Genomic DNA, 21,289 nt, shown 5'->3' with positions numbered 1-21,289 from the left:
TGATACGCAAAACCTTTTCATCTCTTCCGTCTTTCTCTCCAGCATCCATCCCTGAGTGAGCATCCATAACTGTGTGCACTGGTTTTTAGAAACGGAAGAGTGGAAGTGCATGAATGTATGCATTAAAGAGAGACGAGCAAGGTCTGGGACTGTCGGAGTAATAAACTAATGAAGGGAAAAAGAAAGAAAAAAGTGGGCGAGTCAAGCTGCCCACTTTATAACATCACACAGTAAGAGAATGAGAGAGAGAAAGAGTGGGAGGCATGAAGCAGCATTTGTCTGGATACTATACTTTATTTACATCCAACTCTCTCCTTTATCCCTTTTTTCCCAATTTGCTGAAATCTCATCCAAAATGACAAAATATACACAATTCCCATACTGTCGCATATCACCCGTTTAAAATGTGTGTAAAGATCAGTCTTCTCAGCATAATCTAGAGCTTGTGTCCCTCATCACTTTTTGTTGCAGTATAACAAGCAATTAAAATATTGTAATTTTATAAAGGGCTGAACTTAACACTACATTGAGCACCACTTTTCTCACCACCAACACAAGTACACCTACACATAAAAAAAAAACCAACACAATTATTTCTCTTGTTTTCCCTCAACAGGACATTGTTTCTAATATGGTTAGATAAATTAAAATTGTTTATTTTTTCAAAAAGGTAACCAGTGGGCATTCAAAAGCTTTACTCATGTTTGTGAACCAATACTGAATTCAATGCATTAATCTGTTAGTGACAATAACCTAGCCTCAGTCCAATAAGGAGCAAAACAAATAAAATAACAAAAAAAGGCTCAAAAGTGCAACTCTTAACTCTTCAATTCAACAGAAACGCTGTTGGATATTAGAAGCCTCTTTTCTGTCATGGAAAGGAGGTTGAATTGTTTACTTATACTATGGTGGTGTATCATTTTGTATACAAATCACCACAAGTATGACGTGCAAAAACCCATGAGGTCGTTGTGAAAAAAATATCTACAACATTCACATATTCTGTGATTGTCTATTTTGTAATGCGTGCATTATTGATGCTTTTCCTTTAAGTAGCTGCATCTTTGTTGATAGACTGTGTTATATAGTCTGTACACCTACGACTATAGAAAAGAAAAATAAAACAGAGGAACATCAGTTTGTTGTTCCAGCAAATCAATAGCAGGCGGGACTCAAATACTAACAATTAAACAAAAAAATCTACACCAACTCAACATAGTCATCAAATACAAAGTAATCACTTTAACCCTGACATATGGCTTATTAGAACGAGTCGGAGCTGGTATTTGCTGAAAAAGTAGAGAGCATGTTTAAAAACAAAACAAAAAAAAAACAAAAAAAAAACAGAAAACCCCCCCAAAAAAATGCAGAAACATTATTTACTAAGTCTGATGCTGTCTTTGACTTTGCTGCAAAAAAAGAAAACCGTACTGGTATGCCATGATGCAAGTACTTCTTTTTCCATTTGGGAGCAACACAGACACTACAGTACGTACAGTAATGCAGCAGGTGGTGTTGCATTAATCTTACAGAGGTTACTGTATGTCACAGACCAGGCATAACCCTGGAACATTCTCACACTGCTGCTAATGGACCAGAGACCCACAGTTACTCACACCCACACTAAAAAAAAAAAAACAAACAAACAAAAAAACACCCAGAAGCACTAACAAAATGATCCACAGCTCTATTTCAGTGTAGAAGCAGGGCGAACGAGTATTCACGGGATAGTGATCATTTTTCACAGGCCATATATTTTCATTGGTCTCACAACATTACTTTTCATGTAGCAAATAAAACATTAGATACAAAACTAATAAGAAAGAGTAACATTAGAAAACTGGGTTATTTAAATCTTTTGAAGATACTTTTGTAAAGTAAACTGTATGTTCAGTTAAATATAGGTTGTCTTATATAGATTACATCATCAACTGATCAGTATTAGATAGTAATTTTATTCTTTTTTTTGTGCCCTACAGATTTCAAGAGTCTCGGATGCAATTAACAATTAATTTTACATGTCCTGCTAAAACAATACACTGCAAAAATGTAAGATTGTGTTCAACTGGGTTTTAAAACAACTTTTGAATGTGCTGTTGAAACGTTTAGCATTTCTCATAGGCTCACAGCTTTAGCCTGGTGCACACCTGAGACTCTTGCAATATGTATTCTTGACACTGTCCCCAGATTCAGGTATTTTTCAATTCTTTAGTTCTAGATGACTTAACACTTGCTGGGAAGTAGGACTATCCCTAAAATAACAGAAGGGCAAAGGAGGAGAGAAAAACTACTGCAGCAGTAAATTACACAAGAATGCATTAGAGACTCCCATACTGAGCAGAAATGAAAAATGAAGTGGACATAAATAAGGGAAATGACATCATCCATCCATCCATCTTTTGCCACTTATTTGGGACTGGGTTGTGGGGGTAACAGCCTGAGCCGAGACACCCAAGAGAAACCAAGATGTTCCCAAGGTAACAGAGGCCTATTCCTGATGGAATATGCCCAAAACTGCTGAAATCTGCATAACAATTAATCTGTCCAACTTTTTCAGCCAACAGGGGACTATTTCCTCAGACTTGGAGGTCCTAATTCTCATCCCGTTTGGTTCACATGTGAGTAATTGCTGGTGGTCTCAGCTCAATGACACCAGCAGGACCACATCAACCTCAAAAAGAAGAGCAGCAGTTCTAAGATGATCAAACTAGAAACCCTTCACCCACTTACTGCACCTACATACTGAATCAGATGTATGTTCGGTGGATTGAATGGCAAAGTTAAGAATCTCCTACCATGGTTATTGGTGAGTGGACATCCATGTAGGGCAATATATAAAATTTAACTATTAGACACACACAGACACACACAGAAACACACACACAACAAATAAGGTGCGGTTGCACACTGAATACATTTTGTGAAGATCGAATGCTTCTCCATTGTGGGGTTGCACGCCTACTCAGAAAATTGTAGGAACAGGAGTTACTATGATCAATGGATGTGTACATGACTGATTTTGTACCAGTTATAAAGAGCTGAAAATCACTTTTTCATTCATATTGTTTTTAATACTAAATTGGAATGTAACCTATCTTGTACATACTTTAATTTTCAATTTCAATAGTTGAAATTCAATAAATAACCTTAAAGAGCTCATTTGTATGTGTGTATGTGGAGATTTACTTTTTCTTTTGTTTTGTTTGGGGGGTGGGGTGAACATGCAAAATAATGTATTAATCCTAACCGAGGTAAAATGTTACAAATAATCGTGATGTTGACATGAGGTCATAATTGCCCAGCCCTAGGGTATGGTGTAGGGTTCCCCCAAACAGAATAAATACACGGTATGTTTGATGCTGAAGCATAAACCAGGCCTCGGGTGCACAACTGAACAATGTTGGTAACTTATGCAACTGGAGGTTGACAGAAATGTTTAATATCTATGTTGTGAAATGTGTTATTTTGTAACTTAGTTGTGTTAATATGCAGACTGTTTTATTCGACCTAGTAGTCAAATTGGAGAGATCTCTATCAACCACTGTGCTCAGATACTGGCAAATCCAAGTATCCAAAAGTATTTTCTTGTGTAGTTTTATAAACTTGCTGAGAATTTATTAACATTTTTTTCAACGATGCAACAAACTCTAAGCACTTTTTGAAAGATATATGGAGGACTTTGAACATAAAGAATGAACAGCAAATTGAATCTGGGTCAGACAGTGTGCAAAAGACTATGTAGTTTTACATATTCAATGTGTAGGTGTTTTATTAGTCAGGACTACTCTGCTGCTGCATCATGAATTCAGGACTCCTGACTCATTCAAGGTACTCGAACAGAAAATCAATGAAAAATTGTTTATCAATCCAACTAGAGCTGCAACGACTCTTTGAAGTAAATCGTTAAAGTAAATATGCCGACTGGCATAAAGTGTGTGGATGCGTCGCATACGGCATGTACACAACACACTGACAATGGTGAGTACAGGTAGCATACATTAATCAAATGAAACTTCTAACTCTTAAAACCGGATTCGAGCATCAGATTTTGGACTTTTTCAAGGAGAACCCCAACAAAATTGTGCTCTATTCGCTCAGTAAAAATTTAAATAGCGTATCACAGCAGCAAAACCTCCAGGCGTGAGCATCTCAAAATAAAACATCATGTGGTTTTAAACCTTAGAGTGACAACACTACAACAATATAAGCATTTACCCAATTAGTAAGTGACAGTAAACGCATTAGCCGCATTAAATGTAGTTTGTTATTTTACAGTTTTTGACGTGTAAGTTGTGGCTTCATCATTTTCTGGTGTAGAAAATAAAACAATGATGCTAACAGCTTACTTGCTTCAAAGTGTTCCAGCCTACTTTGTCTCTCGTGTCGTCTTTTTTGAGCACTTGAAGGTAAACTTAAAGGCACTTAAAAGTAAACAATATTGGTTTCTATTAATGTCGTTTTTGTGCTGTCTGTCAATATAACAGTTGGCAAATAAAAATCCTTTTTTTCGCCATCACCTGATAAAAGATAATTTAAGGTAAAAAAAAAAGTAACATATTCAAGGTGAATTGTGCAGTGATTAACAAACAGAAAACTATTCAGACTTACAACAATCGGGCAGAATGTTAGAATTATGTACTTTTACACAAAGTGATGTCTTAAACAGTGTTTTGGGCTTTGAATAAACTATTTTAGATTTTTTGAGATCGTTCTGAACAAACCAAATGATGCCCTTAAGGCTCAGTTATGCTTCTGCGTCAAAATGACGCCGTGCCTACGGCGTGTGGTTTGGATCGACGCAGAGGACACGCCGTCACCTGCGCCGTCACTGACGTGCACCTCCTGAAAATTGTAACTACGCTTCGAGGAGACGCCGTCCACTCGCAGACCGAGAGGGCTGTGATTGGTTCGATTGAAAGCGAAGCATTTCCGGTTTCCGGTTTGAATCAGTAGTGAACTTCCAGGGCTCTTTTCTTCGTTTATGTGTGATTTTTTTTGTTTTTGTTTTTTGCACAATAGTTGTCCTTATTTTTACTTTGGTATGGCATTTATTTTATTTTTTCACAAGTAAAAAATTGTAAGAATGGTAAAATGTATTATTGCTTGGCATTTAACAGAAAGATGTATCAAAAAGTGGAGAAAAAAAAAGATTAATCTAAAAAAAGTAATAGATAGATTAAATCGACAAGAAAATAATTGTTAGTGGCAGCTCTAAATTTAACTCAGAAACTCAGTACAACATAGTTCCCCATGTTCTGATGACTAGGGATACCCCAACATCAACTACTCACTCCCCAGATTCCACACATTCCCAGTGTATCTCCAAATCCTCTGTCCTGCCACACCCAGCTCACACAACGAAAAGCACATAACTCCTTGTCTGGTCTTGGGCCAAGGAGGAAAAAAAACAAACAAACCCTGACCTCAAATTCAACCTAAATATTTCAAATGAATTAATGCATTTTTATTTACTTAATAGGCAATAAATAAAATAATTAAATAGCTGATTCAGACACAGGGAACATTCATTCATTGTCTACCAGGAGTTAGCACTCTGGAATATCTGCAATTCCGATACATTTAATGCAAATTAAAACACACATGACAAAACAAAGAAACCAACTAGAAAGGCGCAGTAAGCAGTGTTAATAAAATAAAACAAACAAGCTACTCACCTTGTGCAGTTCTATTGACTCTATCCAGCGCTGTCTGTGATCAGGATCCTCTGCTCTGAGGTACCAAACACTGTCATTTACGCTGATGTCAATACGACACTCGTCAAATTCATGAGGCTGTGCGCAGGAACAGAGAGAGAGAGAGAGACAAAACAGGGATTGAATAGAGTTAAGTAGACTGCATGACTATGCTCAGGGAATACAACAGTCAAAAGTAAATAATTTTAACCTGAATACCAAAATATAAAACACACGGTAAAGCTTTTCTCTTCGTCAATGGAATTAGAAATAGCAGCACAATGCTGATCTTAACAGCTCTTTGTCTGCAACAGGGGATGACTTGATGGCACATTGTAGAAACACATGGACCCAGTCAGAGAAAACCACACAATCAACAGACATTTTTACTGAAAACTGATGCCTCATGTCTGCTGTCCCACCCCTAGACGACTACAGCAGAGCTGCCCAAAGAAAAGCAAAACACTAACTGTTCCAGCATGAACCTAGGTCTTCATAACTTTTCCTTCCACTTCAAGGAGGATTATTTCAACTATTACACTCCTCCACTTTTACAATGCACCCCACCCAGCTTCAAGCATTGAGTGCCTTAGGCACCCAAACATGTGCAAGAAAGAATTCACTCGTTTCCTCTCACACTGGAATTTGACCACTACACTCAGCTGAGAGCAGATCTGCTCTGCAAACATTCACAAGAAGTCATAAAACAGAGTTCATATGAATGTCCTTGCTTTCTCATTGCTTTCCCTTTTCTGGGACCTCAAGAATACAACTGCCCTATCAGGTGACATAACTTTATGCTGCCTAATTTTAATTTAATTTGCTGAATGATGGTCATGTGCTGCCTTGTTTCCTGCCAGTGACAACAACTTGTACTCAAATGAAGTATCAGTCTATACAACTTTGAATACCATTGATGAGACATTTTCAGCACATTTCACAAGTTACTTCTACAACTCTAACACTTTCTACTAACCTTACCAATATTTTAAAACAAAAAGTTTCCCTAAAGAGGCTGGTGTAACGTCACAAATATAATTCAATTTAAAGATATCTCTGTAAAAGAAAACAATAACAACATCAAGTGTATGGAGCCATGAAAGAATTCTCTAACCAGTTACCGTCATCTATCTTACTGTGGTGTATCAGACACAGACCATAAACCTCAATGTTACAATCAGGTTTATAACCCTTTCATTCTGACTGGAACATTGCCTTTCCCTCTACTGCAAGCAGTACTATTCAACCATGCTGCACTAGCTTATTTTCCATGTTCAACACCCAGGAATCTTCAATGCCAGCACAGAGATTATAAAGTAGTCTGTGTGTGCATACATGTTTGTTTTGAAGAGATTATAGCATTTAAAAATAAATAGAAATAATATCTGCTTATATGAGATTGTCCTCTACAAAATAATGTAATATACTTGTAAATAAAAATGCCTAAACAACAGTTTGAACTGATGGGCACTTTTGATAACAGACTGTGTCATATAAAAGGAATTTTTTTGAAAGTCACATGTCCTGCATGTTGCGTTTAGGTATGAGAACAGTCTGGTCCGGGTTGATGTCTAAATGGTGGATAATGCACTGATATTATGTCAGAAAAAAAGCTTTAGGGCTTGTTTTCTACTATTCCCGAGTGCTCATACTACAGTCTCTTTAAATTGAAGTGTGTTTAGATATTTAGAAAAGAGAGGCAGTGAGAGATGAGTGCTGAGGTTCTCTATGGGAGTGACCAGATTGGATATGATCAGGAATGACTACATCATAGGGACAGCACATGTTAGCGGCTTTGGGGATAAAGTCAAGGAGGCCAGACTGAGATGGTTGGGACATGTCCAGAGGAGAGATAGTGAATATATTGGTAGAAGGATGCCGAGTTATGAACTGCCAGGCAGGAGGCCCACAGGAAGACCAAAGAGGAGGTTTATAAATGTAGTGAAAGAGGACATGAATATAGTTGGGGTAAGAGAAGAGGATGCAGAAAACAGGCTCAGATGGAGGCAACTGATTTCGCTGTGGCGACCTCTGAAGGGAAAAGCCGAAAGGAGAAGAAAAGGGGAGTGAGAGATGGCTGTGTGGGTCATATAATTACAAAAGTGTAATAAAACCCATAAACTCTTGGAAAAGCTGTTACTTTACTAGAAAAAAAAAGATCCCCTACTGTTGTGCGCATACAACAATTGTCATTATCTTAAGGCAAACATGCATTCTCACTGGATGAAATTTACAGTAAGCTTTTATACTGTGATTTCAATCCAGTTCTGAGTTAAATAATCCTATTGCACCGAGTAACATGATTCACAGTAAACCATTTGTTTGGCCTATGTACTTGGTGGTGTGCCCAACGAAAAGTGAATATTTAACCAGAGAGTGAGACTTCAGCTTATCTCATCCGTGCAGGAGAAATTCCAGTCCAATATCTAAAATATGCAGTCAAAGCTTACATTTTAACCTTAAGAAACAGTATTTACAAGTAGACAATAACAGTCATAGAAAAAGAGGGCAGAGACCATGCTTCAATAATCTCTTAAGACTGACTGGCTTTGTGTGCTAAACTACAAGGGTCAAGCCTCCTGTTGGATCCTAAAAGCAGGTGCCTTTTAACTCAAGGAGGGACGTAGATCACAGAAGCTCAATCCAGTGTTTAGATGTGATTAAAATATTTGTGACCAATAGAGGAAATTCCACCAGATTAATGATGAAAGAGTTGAAAACTGTAGTACAAACATAGTACTGACTGTCATTATAGTTTGTTTTCATGCTTTAGATAGCGGAAAAGTATCCTTCCTCATACGAGAACCATACTTACTGTGATGACAGCCTTGCTAAGGCACAGAGATCCCCTGCAGCCATATTCCCGTTCATCCTCCGACTTGTAGTAACTCAAGGTATTGTTTTTCAACACGACCCATCGGTCCTGCCACCCATGGATGTAATTTGTCCACTGGGAACAAAAAAGTTGTATTAGTATAGAGCTGCTCCATGAAATCAACAGACTTCACAACCTTAATAATCTAACAGGAATAAAGTTAAAAGCATGCAAATTCTGAGTGCTGTTTACGTGACTTTCAGTTGGTAATGTATTAAGAGCCGCACGCCTTTATAGTGAATGGATTCAGAATTAAAAAAATGTCCAAACATTAACCAGTTTAAAAAAAAATATATAAAAACATGATTCTCACGAGGTACAAAGAGGAAGGGGTTTAGTGGCTTTTAGGGGCCTGCAGATAACACTATTGGGTGAATGAGTAGATCTGTGTATATTTATGTACAGAAAGGGGCAGCAAAGTGTGTGTGTGTATATATATATATATATATATATATATATATATATATATATATATATATACACATACATATATATATATATATATATATATATATATATATATATATATATGGGCATATGTGTACAAATATATAGAAATATGCAACTATGTGTATGTATGTATGCATGCATGTATAAGGATGTGTGTGAGTATAATTACAGTATATAATAGTAATAATAATAATAATAATACTGTTACTTAGCAGTGTGAGTACAGTGTGTGAATATTTATAAATACAGGTTAAATGATCAGTGAATGGGGGTAGGACTAAATAAGTTTACACTTCTTCCTACTCCTTTTTTGGCACATGTAAATCAAGTTAGCACGTTTTAAAGGATGAAATTATTTGTTTTGTTTTGTTGTTGTTTTCTTGAACTTCTCATGAAGTGTTGTTTCTTTTTTTTTTTTTTTACATGTACAAAAATAAAATAAATCAAATCAAATCAGAAATAGTAACTCAGAAGACAGAAACACACAACTCAAACTAATAAAGTTACCTTGCTTAAAACACCTCCAAGTTCCACAGGCTGTGCGGATTCTGGTTCCACATCATCCTCCGAACCTGACGATGAACTTTTTTCGGACATTGAATTCCGAGTTTGTAGACAATCCGAGTGTGATGTTGTGGACAGAATCACGCGGCTGAACGTTAGTGTGATTAGTTATCAGCTGCACGGCGTCACGTCCAGACCTGCTCAGCTGCAGCTTGCTCAACTCGACCTTAACCCCGGACTAAATGCTGTTAAACTGGTCATCGACTGAGCGAATAGGTGTCACACTTTCTTTTAAGTCTTCTGGCGACGCTAGCTGTTCCTAAGGTGACAGCGGGGTCTAATTCACCGCTTCTACCTGGCTTTGTTTTGAAACTGACGTCGAGGAAGCCTAGCTAACTTATTTAGCTGTCAACCGACGCGACTGAGCTAACACTAACTTTATTTGGTGACTCACGACTTTTCTTCAGAGTTATCTACACCGCAGATGGGATAACCGTATCAAAACTCTTTCGTATGAACACTATGGTTCAACTTCAGCCTGCAGCGACTAGCTCGGCGCGACCCTGCTGGTTCCGCAGTCCTGTTAGCACTAGCGGGAGCTGGGGGAGGAGCCGCGGCCACCAGCCGGAGCTTTAAGGGTGGTTTATGGTTCCGCGTTACACCGACGCAGAGCCTACGGCGTAGCGTACGCGGCGACGCGCACCGTACCGTGCGCGTCGCCGCGTAACCTACGCCGTAGGCTACGCCGTAGGCTACGCCGTACCCTTTAACGCAGAACCATAATTCAGGCTTTACTGCCTCCTGGTCGTCAAGGCAACGGCAGTTACAGCACCGCCGGAAACTGTACCTGCATGGACAAGAATAAGAGCGTTGTTTTGTTTTCTATGGGGAATCCTCTTTAACTTTAACTGCATAAGAATAAATATAACTAATTTATGTGTGAATACACGTACAACAAATGCTGTGTATAATGCCATTATACCTGTCAGACCCGGATTAATTTTCTTTCTTTCTTTCTTTCTTTCTTTCTTTCTTTCTTTCTTTCTTTCTTTCTTTCTTTCTTTCTTTCTTTCTTTCTTTCTTTCTTTCTTTCTTTCTTTCTTTCTTTCTTTCTTTCTTTCTTTCTTTCTTTCTTTCTTTCTTTCTTTCTTTCTTTCTCTTTCTGAATCCTTTATTTGAACATGGTTAAAAAAAAAAATATATATATATATATATATATATATATATATATATACATATATATATATATACATATACAGTATACAGGACTGTCTCAGAAAATTAGAATATTGTGATAAAGTCCTTTATCTTCTGTAATGCAAAAATGTCATACATTCTGGATTCATTACAAATCAACTGAAATGTTGCAAGCCTTTTATTATTTTAATATTGCTGATCATGGCTTACAGTTTAAGAAAACTCAAATATCCTATCTCAAAAAATTAGAATATTCTGGGAATCTTAATCTTAAACTGTAAGTCATAATCAGCAATATTAAAATAATAAAAGGCTTGCAATATTTCAGTTGATTTGTTTAGTTTTTTTAATTGCATTACAGATAATAAAGAACTTTATCACAATATTCTAATTTTCTGAGACAGTCCTGTATATATATGTATATAGACAAGTAAAAAGAAATATTTATAAATAAAAAAAACAAGCAAATCAACAAACCTCACAGGCAACCAAAACATGTTCAAAGGGATTAGGAGGAAATCGTACATTTATGTAATCCTAACCTGCCACCTGCCATCATATATGGCCTGTCTGAATACTACATGCAAAACTATTACAACATATGACTAAACAATCAGACAGGCCTACTGAATGAGCTGATGTGAAGGTAGGGAACAGCACACTCACTCAAACCCAATTATTTTTATTTTATTATTATTATCATTATTTTCATGTATTTTTTATTATATCATTGGTTACTGCTCTACCTGTTTGCTCCAATTCCAGCAAATATATAGAGGAAATAACAAAATATGACACATATGGTCCAGTTAGTCATTTGATTTGATGCCCCCTGGGCGCTCGCCCGGTTCAGTACATGGATAATCCGGCCTAGATACCTGTCATTTGCATAATAGCAGAAAAACTGGAAATGGGAGATTTAGTTTCCTGATTTCGTGTTTTTGGAAAATGTATGTTTCCTTTTTCTATGTCCTGTATCTTATTAATGTGTTTTGTGAGTGTCTGGTTATGTGTCGTTTTACTAAATAAATAAATGCATTTTTTTTTTCCAAGTATTTATGATTCTATCTTTTTTTAACGTGTTTGTGAAAAGCATTTTTCTTTTTTGTATTTTGGGCTTTGTTTTATGCTGTTGCTTTTCTTTTTTTCTCACAATGAGGCAGCCGTAAGCTGTACCAAACTGTGCCAAAGGTTCAGTTTCATATAATTCTTGATCACAATTTTTCTGCATGCCAGATATTATGCGTACTTTGGTCAAACAGATAACACTTCAGTCAGAGGTTCATGAACCTCTCTCATATCAGAACATATCACTATTTCTTGCCATAAACATTCCTTCACAAGCTTCAGAACAAAGTGACACAACGTTTAGACTATGGTTTTTTGACCAAAAAACACAAAAAACTTCATATGACGCTTTTTTTTTACGAAAAGGATATCCAAAGAAAAATGTTTTAATGTATCAATCTGAAGTGTGAGCGTGCTAAAGTCAAATCCATTTATCAAAATCTTTGAAAAATGTTAGTCATTTAATGCTTATCCTTGAATGCTGCATCGAAAAAAGTCCTTCAGTAGGTAATATTTTTTAACATAAATTATTTTATAATTCCTCTCACTTCAGTATATTATTAACTTAATTTATAAAATATATTTTGGTCTTTATTTGTTAATTGAAAAAAAAAAAAACATTAGCAGCGTGAAAGGAAAAGTAATATAGGTATGAGAACTATGTATATGAGGTAGTAGTTAGTAGTAGAAATAAAATAGTTTAATTCGTACCACCTGATGGATGTAATATTTTTACAACAACTTTAAAAAGAGGTTACACATAAATTACAATATTGTTCATAAAGCAGTTTTTGAATTGATTCAACACTTTGTCAAAATAAAATTCAACGTTTGTTTTTCTTTTTTTTTTAAACTTTATTAGTAAATCTTGCTATACAAACACCAACAAGGTATACAAAAGTGTGGAACAGCAGTACAGCACATACAATAATGGAGTAAATTATAATAAAAATATATAGTATGAATAAGAAGTCATAATATAGATAATGAAGGTAACAGTCATAATAATAATAATAATAATAATAATAATAATAATAATAATAATAATAATAATAATAATAATAATAATAATAAATATGAGTAAGTAAATAAATAGAGAATAAAATAAATACACAAATAAATAAAACAGGAGAATAAAACAGGTATGAGGAATAGAATCAGCACGTTTGTTTTTCATTGGATTTCCGCGTCGTCACAGATGACGTAGGCGGAAGTGCCGCCAAAACCGCTGCTGTCATAATTTCAAAACAAGTAGAAACATGAACGACAGGCAGTTGTTCGTTTTTATTATTTGTTTTTATTTTTGGTAGTAGGGAGTGCGGAAGTACTTTCTGTAATTATTTACTCTATAAATGCGTTTAGTCCCACTCAAGAAGAGATTGATCCACAGAACTACGATATTTTAAAACCTAAAGTAACTTGATAAAAGGCTCGGGATCGTTGGAAACAAGATCAAGCTGCACTCAAAAGACAGAACCCTTCAAAGGCTCATTCTTAAAGGATGGAGAATGGTGCTCCATCCTCTACAGAGGAGGGTTTCCTCTCCAGGATGGCGATCAATGATAACAAGGCTGGTATGGAGGGTCTTGACAGGGACAGGATCAATAAGATCATAATGGAGTCGTCCAAGGTTGGTGCTGACACAACATACACACTCACTGCCATCTACACACCAGATGGTATGTGAATGACTGTGGCAAGTAGGCATCCTAATCAAATACCGTACAGAAAAGTTCAAAGCTGTAGTTTTCTGCAAACAATAGGATCTGAGACATTTAAACGTGACTTTGAGTTACGGTATCTATCATGTGTTAATAATATACAAGCTGGATTTACTGTTGTATCTATTCATTACAACTCCTCTCTGCCTTTGTCCTTCCCATATAGGGGTCCAGGTTTTACGAGAATGAGCTGAAGAAAGAGCAGCAGGTGAATCAGCGCATTGAGAAAATGATGCTCCAGAAGGCGCAGATCACAGAACAACAGTTAAAGAAAGCGCAGTCTCAGGTTAGACATATGGGCTAGACATACTGTAGTGTGGGCTTGCCAGATCAAATTTGGCACCACTTTCTTTGTCAAAGATGCTTAAACTTGATGAGGCGTCAAATAGAAATTTCAAATCAATCTTTGTGTAGGTGGAAAAAATGACTTCGAAGCTGGAAAAGAGTCGTGATTTAAGTCGTGCGATTGTGCATGTGGATATGGATGCTTTCTATGCTGCTGTGGAGATTAGAGACTGCCCCGAGTTGAAGGACAAACCCATGGCTGTGGGATCCATGAGTATGTTGGTGAGTGAAAAACAAAAATCTGGAAAATGGACTGAAATATCTTAGATGACTTTTGATATTGGAAGGTATGTGGAGCAAACAGAGACTGTGGCAAACTGACTTTACTCTCATGTAATTAGGTTTCAAGGGTATGCACTTATTAAATATCTGTACTAAGTTACAGGTTGTAAAATGTATTATAAAGTTCTGTCATATTTCACCATAGTAAATGTATAGGTAGCAAAAACAGTAGGCATCTTTTAAGAGGATACCATGAGAATATTGCATTATATGAGCATAATAGATGCATTTGCAATTTAAATTGTTACTACATTATACAATAAAACACTGTAATTATAAACATTGTGGTGGCACAAGAGTAGCAGTGTCATGTCTTTGACTTAAAATAATGATTCTCTTTTTTTGTTTGAAATATAATTAATTTATTTTTTTTAAATGAATTTTCAGTCAACATCTAACTACCACGCCAGGAAATATGGGGTTCGAGCTGCCATGCCAGGCTTCATTGCAAAGAAACTCTGCCCAAATTTAGTCATTGTTCCAACTAACTTTGATAAATACAGAGCTGTGAGTGATGAGGTGAGAGTTAAAATTGCACACAGACACAAACAAATACCATGAAACCGTTTTGCATCTTGTTAAATACTCATTAATTTAATCCCTCTGACAGATCAGGGAGATTTTTGCAGACTATGATCCTCATTTCCAACCAATGAGCCTGGATGAAGCCTATCTAGATTTTACAGACCACCTGGAGCAGAGGCAGAGTTGGCCAGAGTCCTCACGTACACACCGTTACCGTGCCAGCAGCCTGACTGCAGGTACAGACTAATTATACAAAATGCTGAACAGATCCATGATCTGTTGTAATGAATTGCTTTTATACACCAGTAATGCATCTGATCAGTGTGTGAATTGCATTTTGCACAGATGAAAAGCAACCTGAGGATATTCAGGGAACAGAAGCAGACATAGAAGACCTCTCTCCTGTCCTGTTTGAGGACAGTCCAAGTTCCTCTCCCTGCCTTCCGGGCTCTGAGGGTGCTGCTGGTGCTTTCGAGGTGTTTGGGACATCAGTGGAGGAGGCTGTGAGAGAGATGCGCTTCCGTGTAGAGCAAAAGACCATGCTGACCGCCAGTGCAGGTGAGTGGAAATTCGCTCAGATGTTATTAATAGTAACATCTATTATATAATCATAGATCATGGATGTATTACAATATCGATGCAGTACAATATAGATTAGGTTTTTTTGTCCCAGTTAAAGTGAATTCTTGTTCTTCCTTAATAAGGGGACTTTCCCCTAAAGTAAGAGCTAAAGCCTTTGAAACTGCTTGCTAATGATTATAACGATAGAAGCGACTTTGACATAATTTGTCAAGAATTATGTTAAACATCAAGCAGATTTGACCAGATATTCAATTACAAGACCTCTACTAATTTACACCTTTCAAACTTGTAGGAATTGCTCCAAATATGATGCTTGCCAAGGTGTGCAGTGACAAGAACAAGCCCAATGGACACTATAGACTCCCTCCCACCAGAGAGGCAGTTATGGACTTCATCCAGAACCTTCCAGTTCGCAAAGTACCCAACAAATCACCCACACGGAAACATTGCATGGTGTTTGCTAGATGCACAAGTGTTTTACTGTCACATATAAGAGGAGTTTATATTGTTAAATGTGACTGTTGTTGGAAAAGTGGAGGTCATCCTTGTCTTCAAGGTGCAAAACATACAGAGGACCTTGCCTTGGTCATGTAGACCTCAATAACAAATGCTTTTTCCAGTTCCTTAACTTGATGATAAGTAAAAGTGTAAATACCGGTATGTTATTGTTTTTCGCATCTCACAGTTTTCGGTTGTATCTTTTGTGTTTTAATTGCTCAGCATTTTACTTATCTTTTACTTATCTTCTATCTAGAGTAAGCTTTTTCAGTAATCGTTCACCTTGTAATCAGTGTTTCAAGGTTTATGGTGTTTCTGGATCTGGGAAAGAAATGAAATTTTGTCAGTAACAGAAAATGTAAATTTATATAAAGAAATGTTGTTTTTTTTTGTTCTCCTAGGTTTGTGGAATTGGGAAAGTGAGTGAGAAGATGCTGAATGCGCTGGGTATCACCAGCTGTTCCCATCTTGGCCAGCAGATGGCGCTGTTGTCATTGTTGTTCTCAGAGACAGCATGGCATCATTTCATGGAGGTTTCTTTGGGTCTGGGCTCCACATATATACCCAGGTAATGTGTGTATTTAATGAAATACAGAGTAATATATAAAAAAAAACAATCAAGTTTAGAGTGAGGATTTAATTTTCACTGTCTTTGCAGGCATGAAGAAAGAAAAAGTATGAGCACCGAGAGGTTTGTTTTCAGGAAGCTTTTTGTAACCATTGACAGAGCTTACCGGTATTAATGTGTATCATCCCTTTGAATGTCCTTTAATTTCTGTGCTGTCCTCTTCATATTAACAGGACATTTAGAGAGCTGAGTAATGCTGAGGAACAGTTGTCTTTATGCAGGGAGCTCTGTGAAGACCTGGCAGAGGACATGCAGAAAGAAAGTTTGAAGGTTCCGTATGAGGGCTGTTTAATACATTTTCAAACTAAGCATATTTTATCAGCATATCCTCTGAAGGAGTAAGATGAACAAAAAAGTATTTTGCTTTTTGTCCTTATAATCCTAATAATATAATGTTACTTTTTCCATTGTCCATGTTTATTACTTTTATGATCTTGTGTTAACATGTTGTAATCATCTTAACATAAGCTAAGACAAGCATGATATTTGTGTACGTTTGCACAGAAATAAATGTATTGTACAGATAAAGAAAAAAATAGGTTATGTTTGGGAAAGATAAAATGACATCCTGTTCTTGGCTTTCCAAGAGTCACCATTACTCCATACTGGATCTTGCACAATTACCTTAACCTGTCCATTCCTTTTGAATCGATGGAGGAAGAACTGGATGGCTTGCAAGCAAGAGAAAATGGAGTACGATTAAACAGACAGCAGGGGCTACTACCAGCTTCAGATGTATCCTCCTGGGAGATGATCACATATCTGTGAAAAGTCACAAAAGGCCCTCTGATATGAGAGATTACACAGATTTCCATCCCTCCACTTTTACAGCACATGCTCACAGTGCCATTGATTATGTCAGTAATTAGGAAGTTGTTGTAAAGGAGATATTTCTACTGTTTTATGTGTTTTCTTCTTTTTTTTATCCATCAAGGCTAAAACGGTTACACTGAAGATCAAGAACATAAAGTTTGAGGTGAAAACCCGGGCACAGACCCTCCCATATGCTGTTGCTACAGTGGAGGAGATCTTTGCTGTTGCTAAGGATCTACTGAAAACAGAAATAGAAAATGAAAGCCCCCAGCCACTCAGACTGAGGCTCATGGGTAATTAGATTTAGCAATTCTGCATCCAGATGTAATACCACATGCGGAATTCATTTTGACGTTTTCTTTGTATAATTTGTTCTTATGCTTGTAGGTGTTCGAATGTCTGCTTTTGTCAGTGTGGATGATAAAACACCCATGCAGAAGAGCATCATTGGCTTTCTTCAGCCGGGCAAGATCGACTGTAGTGCATCTCCCCAAATAATGCATCAGATCCCTGAGAAAGACCAACTCTCCAGTCACACCTACCAGACCTCACAGCCTTTACATTGTCTGTCGGTGCAGATTGGTCAGAGAGGAGAGGGAATTATCTGGCCAAATAAGCAGAAACACATAGGGGGAGACCAGACTGGGGAGGAACCCCGACAGTCTTTCTTCCAGCGGGCTCATGCCAAAAGACTGCAGCTTCAGACGACGAATGCACCCACTGGAGCGGAAGGATGCAGAGAGAAGTCTTCTGTGACTGCCTCGATAGACAGGCATCCAAAAGAGGATGTTCTGTCTGCAACAAAAACAAAGACAAATGATTGTACAGCTCCAGACCTCTCAGAAAATGAATCTGTTTCTCCTGTGCAGGCCCATGCATCCACATCAGGGTATGGGACGCATCCCAAAAGCCTCACTTGTCCAGTGTGTTCCAGGCAGGTAGAGACGACCGATTTGAATGTCTTCAACATGCACATAGACCAATGTCTCAAGGATGCTGGTACAACAGCAAAGGAAAGCAAAGATTCAGATGAAGAGTCAAATTTGGATCCAGAGAATGACCGTCTGGAAAGTGCAGTAGGGCACAAACGGATCGGGGAGTGTGAGGATGATGAGGAGCAATCAATAAACAGTGAAGGGTTGGCGTCAAGCAGAAGTTTTCTTCAGGAAGGCCAACAGAGTTTGAAAAAGGATTCTGTTCAAAAGGTTTTGCTAAATAAAGGTGACAAGGAGCCTGTGACACCAGTGAAGTCTCAGTCACGTCAAGGTAAAAGTCCCGCCCTCGTCTGCCCAGTGTGTCAGCTGACCCAGGACACTGAAGACCTCACTGTCTTCAACCACCATGTGGACCTCTGTCTGAACCAGGATGTCCTACATGAACTGGGGGGTCAGACAACATTTTCCATAAATCCATCTGCAGTTAAAAATAACAAAACTACAGGTAAGAGGAAGTACTTAATTATGCTTTTCTTAACAATAGCCAGCTGATGTGCGGTTTTGTCCTGTTGCTTGATTAATCCATCACACAAAATACTACTTGCTTTCACAAAATGAAAACAAGTGATTTGGATTGTACATGTGTTACAACCAAAAATGTAATAACGGCCAATAACGTAATAACTGCCAATAATGTAATAATTTTGCCCATTTCAAATGTAATAAAGCCAATAGTGTAATAATGTGCCAATAATGTAATACAACTTTTGAGTCAATAACGTAATAACTTTTTGCCGATAATGTAATAAGGCATTACATTATGAAAGATTTTTTTTAATACCAGGCCAATAACGTAATAACCAGCCAATAATGTAATGCCTTATTACATTATCGGCAAAAAGTTATTACGTTATTGGCTCAAAAGTTTTATTACATTAATTGCACATTATTACACTATTGGCTTTATTACATTTGAAATGGGCAAAATTATTACATTATTGGCAGTTATTACGTTATTGGCCGTTATTACGTTTTTGGTTGTAACATACATGACCTCTTATTTGCTCATTTATTTAAATACTAAGTGACATTGGTTTGTGGCCACCTGATGAATCCAATAATCTTTCTTCATTTTTCACCCTTTTTTGCTCTGTTGTTAAACATGCTGGATGTGTGTTGCTCTTTATCGCTCTATCAGGTTCAGTAACAGCTGTTTGGTCTAGAGCAGATTTTGTGGGTCTTTTCTTCACTTGCTCTTTGAGCACAGTGTGGCTCCAGGTGTGTCCTTTGTGCCTGGATGGATCTTAAATCTGAGGGTCTGTGTCTCTTCTCTGTGGAAAACGGATACAATTCTATTAAAAACATCCTTAAACTGTAGGCGTATGACTTCTTTGGGATGAACAGAAACTATGTGGGATGGTTGTCTGAGGCCGGTAACCTTGTTATATACTGACAAAGGCATTGTGTGAGAAGTTTGTATTGATTCAGTCCAAGAAAAGACATCTCATTTCACCCCATGGGAAACCCTTTGCCCTGGTCTTGGAAATGGCTAAACCACTTTCTCACTTATTTATTTCCTGCAATGAACCAAAGCCTGGTTTCACTTAGACAAGTCTGCCTCTAAAATTGGAATCTTTATGTTTCTGGAGAGATACTGCAGATGTGTTTCTCCTCACTGAATGCCTTATTTTATCACCAGAGAAAAGGTAAGGGGTTCTTTCTTTTTTTCCCCCCCCTGGTCATATTACTGATGTCTATTTCTGTTTTTTAGAGCGGGGACATTACCTGCCAAAAGCAAAAGGCAAAAGCAAAAGGTGAGGCATTTTGAAATGATGTCACATACTTTCTGTGTGTTTCTCAAACTTTTGGGAAAGTAGTTATGTATCACAATGATTTTAGTGAAATTGAAAAAAAATCCTTTGTTTTTGTCTGACGTAGACGAGACTCGCCTTCCTCTCCTCCTCCTAAAAAGGCTAAAGGACGTGGTTTTTGCAACACCATAGACAAGTTCTTCAGGTGAAGTCACTCATGCAGAAGGTTTATGAAGGCACCCAGTCCCAGCGAGTCACTGCTACAATACATGCTACACAACCATCCCACCCTAATCTGTTTTCAGTTTCTTTCCTCAAGATGCTGCTGACTCAAAAGAGGAAGCAATTGCACATTATTGTCCTTAAGCCATTCCAAGAATTAAAGATGAAAACGGGTAGTTTTGTTTAACTCTATTTAAATCAGTGAAGTTTCTCATGTTTTCCTTCACTTCCAGTTTTTGTTGTTTATAATTTAGTAAAGTTAAAATTATGATTTAATATGTGTTACATGGTACATGAGGATGATTATGACCCTTTATTGACTTGTAGATTTTAACTTATTCATTAAGTTATTTAACTATAATTGTTTTCATTACTTTCCTGTCATATTTATTATTTATATGCTATTACAGTGTATCTTTAATAATGAAGCTATGACAATGCTGCAGTAATTTAAATTGTTGCAATAAACAATGATTTTGTATGAATCTCCCCTTCTCTGGATATTTTTTAAATCCCTGCTCTTCCATTCTCTGTCAGTATTAAACTTAAACAAACAGAGGACGTGTGAATGGTTAACCCGCTCCCCGTCTTCATTCAGTGTCCGCTGGGTTTTAGGATTCTGGAATGCTTTAATGGATTTTTCTGTACAGCTTAATTTCGTAGAAAATACTTAACAGATGTGGGCCTTTTCCTTATTTATAGTTAATGATTTCCATGCATTTATACTGTAGTTAGTTCATTCCTGCTGCTGCTATACCATGATCCTCATTAAAAGTGTTAAACCTTGATCATGATTAATAATAATAATCATCATGACATATAAATGTCAGGCGTTTTCTTGGCTACTCATTTGAATTACTTTGAACACCAACCACAGCGTAGCTAATAGTAATAAACATGCCCATGAAACAGTTTGGGACATTTAAAAACATTGTCTGTAAAATATTGGAGAGTATTGTTCTATATGCTGCATTTCTAAAGGATCACACACAGAGGCTATACACGAACAGCTGGGAAGGCAGATAGAAGATTCACATCAAATTCTTTTTTTTCCACTTATTACAACACTTTTATAATCTAGGTAGCCAAAACACTATACATTTAATTTAATATGAAATAAAATATGTTCTATTATATGTC

The 21,289-nt window shown here is 37.1% G+C and overlaps 2 protein-coding genes across 5 annotated transcripts in view; one reads left to right on the top strand and one right to left on the bottom strand.

Moving 5' to 3' along the window:
- The window catches only part of LOC133450424 (ceramide transfer protein-like), a 34,286-nt gene extending 24,180 nt beyond the window's left edge, over positions 1 to 10,106 (bottom strand). For all 4 annotated transcript variants that reach the window (XM_061729045.1, XM_061729047.1, XM_061729046.1 and 1 more), the window contains exons 1-3: positions 9,526 to 10,106; positions 8,509 to 8,643; positions 5,676 to 5,792 (exon numbers count right to left, since the gene is read on the bottom strand). In XM_061729045.1, the coding sequence (XP_061585029.1) occupies positions 5,676 to 5,792; positions 8,509 to 8,643; positions 9,526 to 9,615 (342 nt within the window). In that variant the 5' untranslated portion in view covers positions 9,616 to 10,106. The remainder of the gene's footprint in view (positions 1 to 5,675; positions 5,793 to 8,508; positions 8,644 to 9,525) is intronic.
- A 2,835-nt stretch (positions 10,107 to 12,941) lies between these two features.
- Positions 12,942 to 20,456, top strand: polk (polymerase (DNA directed) kappa). The gene is made up of 14 exons (XM_061729964.1): positions 12,942 to 13,417; positions 13,675 to 13,794; positions 13,923 to 14,075; positions 14,523 to 14,654; positions 14,746 to 14,896; positions 15,006 to 15,218; positions 15,535 to 15,659; positions 16,142 to 16,308; positions 16,399 to 16,431; positions 16,542 to 16,638; positions 17,303 to 17,474; positions 17,569 to 18,621; positions 19,888 to 19,930; positions 20,055 to 20,456. The coding sequence occupies exons 1-14, from the start codon at positions 13,289 to 13,291 to the stop codon at positions 20,134 to 20,136; spliced, it is 2,670 nt and encodes an 889-aa protein (XP_061585948.1). The 5' UTR covers positions 12,942 to 13,288; the 3' UTR covers positions 20,137 to 20,456.
- The last annotated feature ends 833 nt before the right edge of the window (positions 20,457 to 21,289 follow it).

Source organism: Cololabis saira, chromosome 9 (assembly GCF_033807715.1).
Source record: "Cololabis saira isolate AMF1-May2022 chromosome 9, fColSai1.1, whole genome shotgun sequence".
Lineage (NCBI taxonomy): Eukaryota > Metazoa > Chordata > Actinopteri > Beloniformes > Belonidae > Cololabis > Cololabis saira.
Note: the sequence above shows the minus strand (reverse complement) of the source record. Positions and strands in the feature narration are given on the sequence as shown.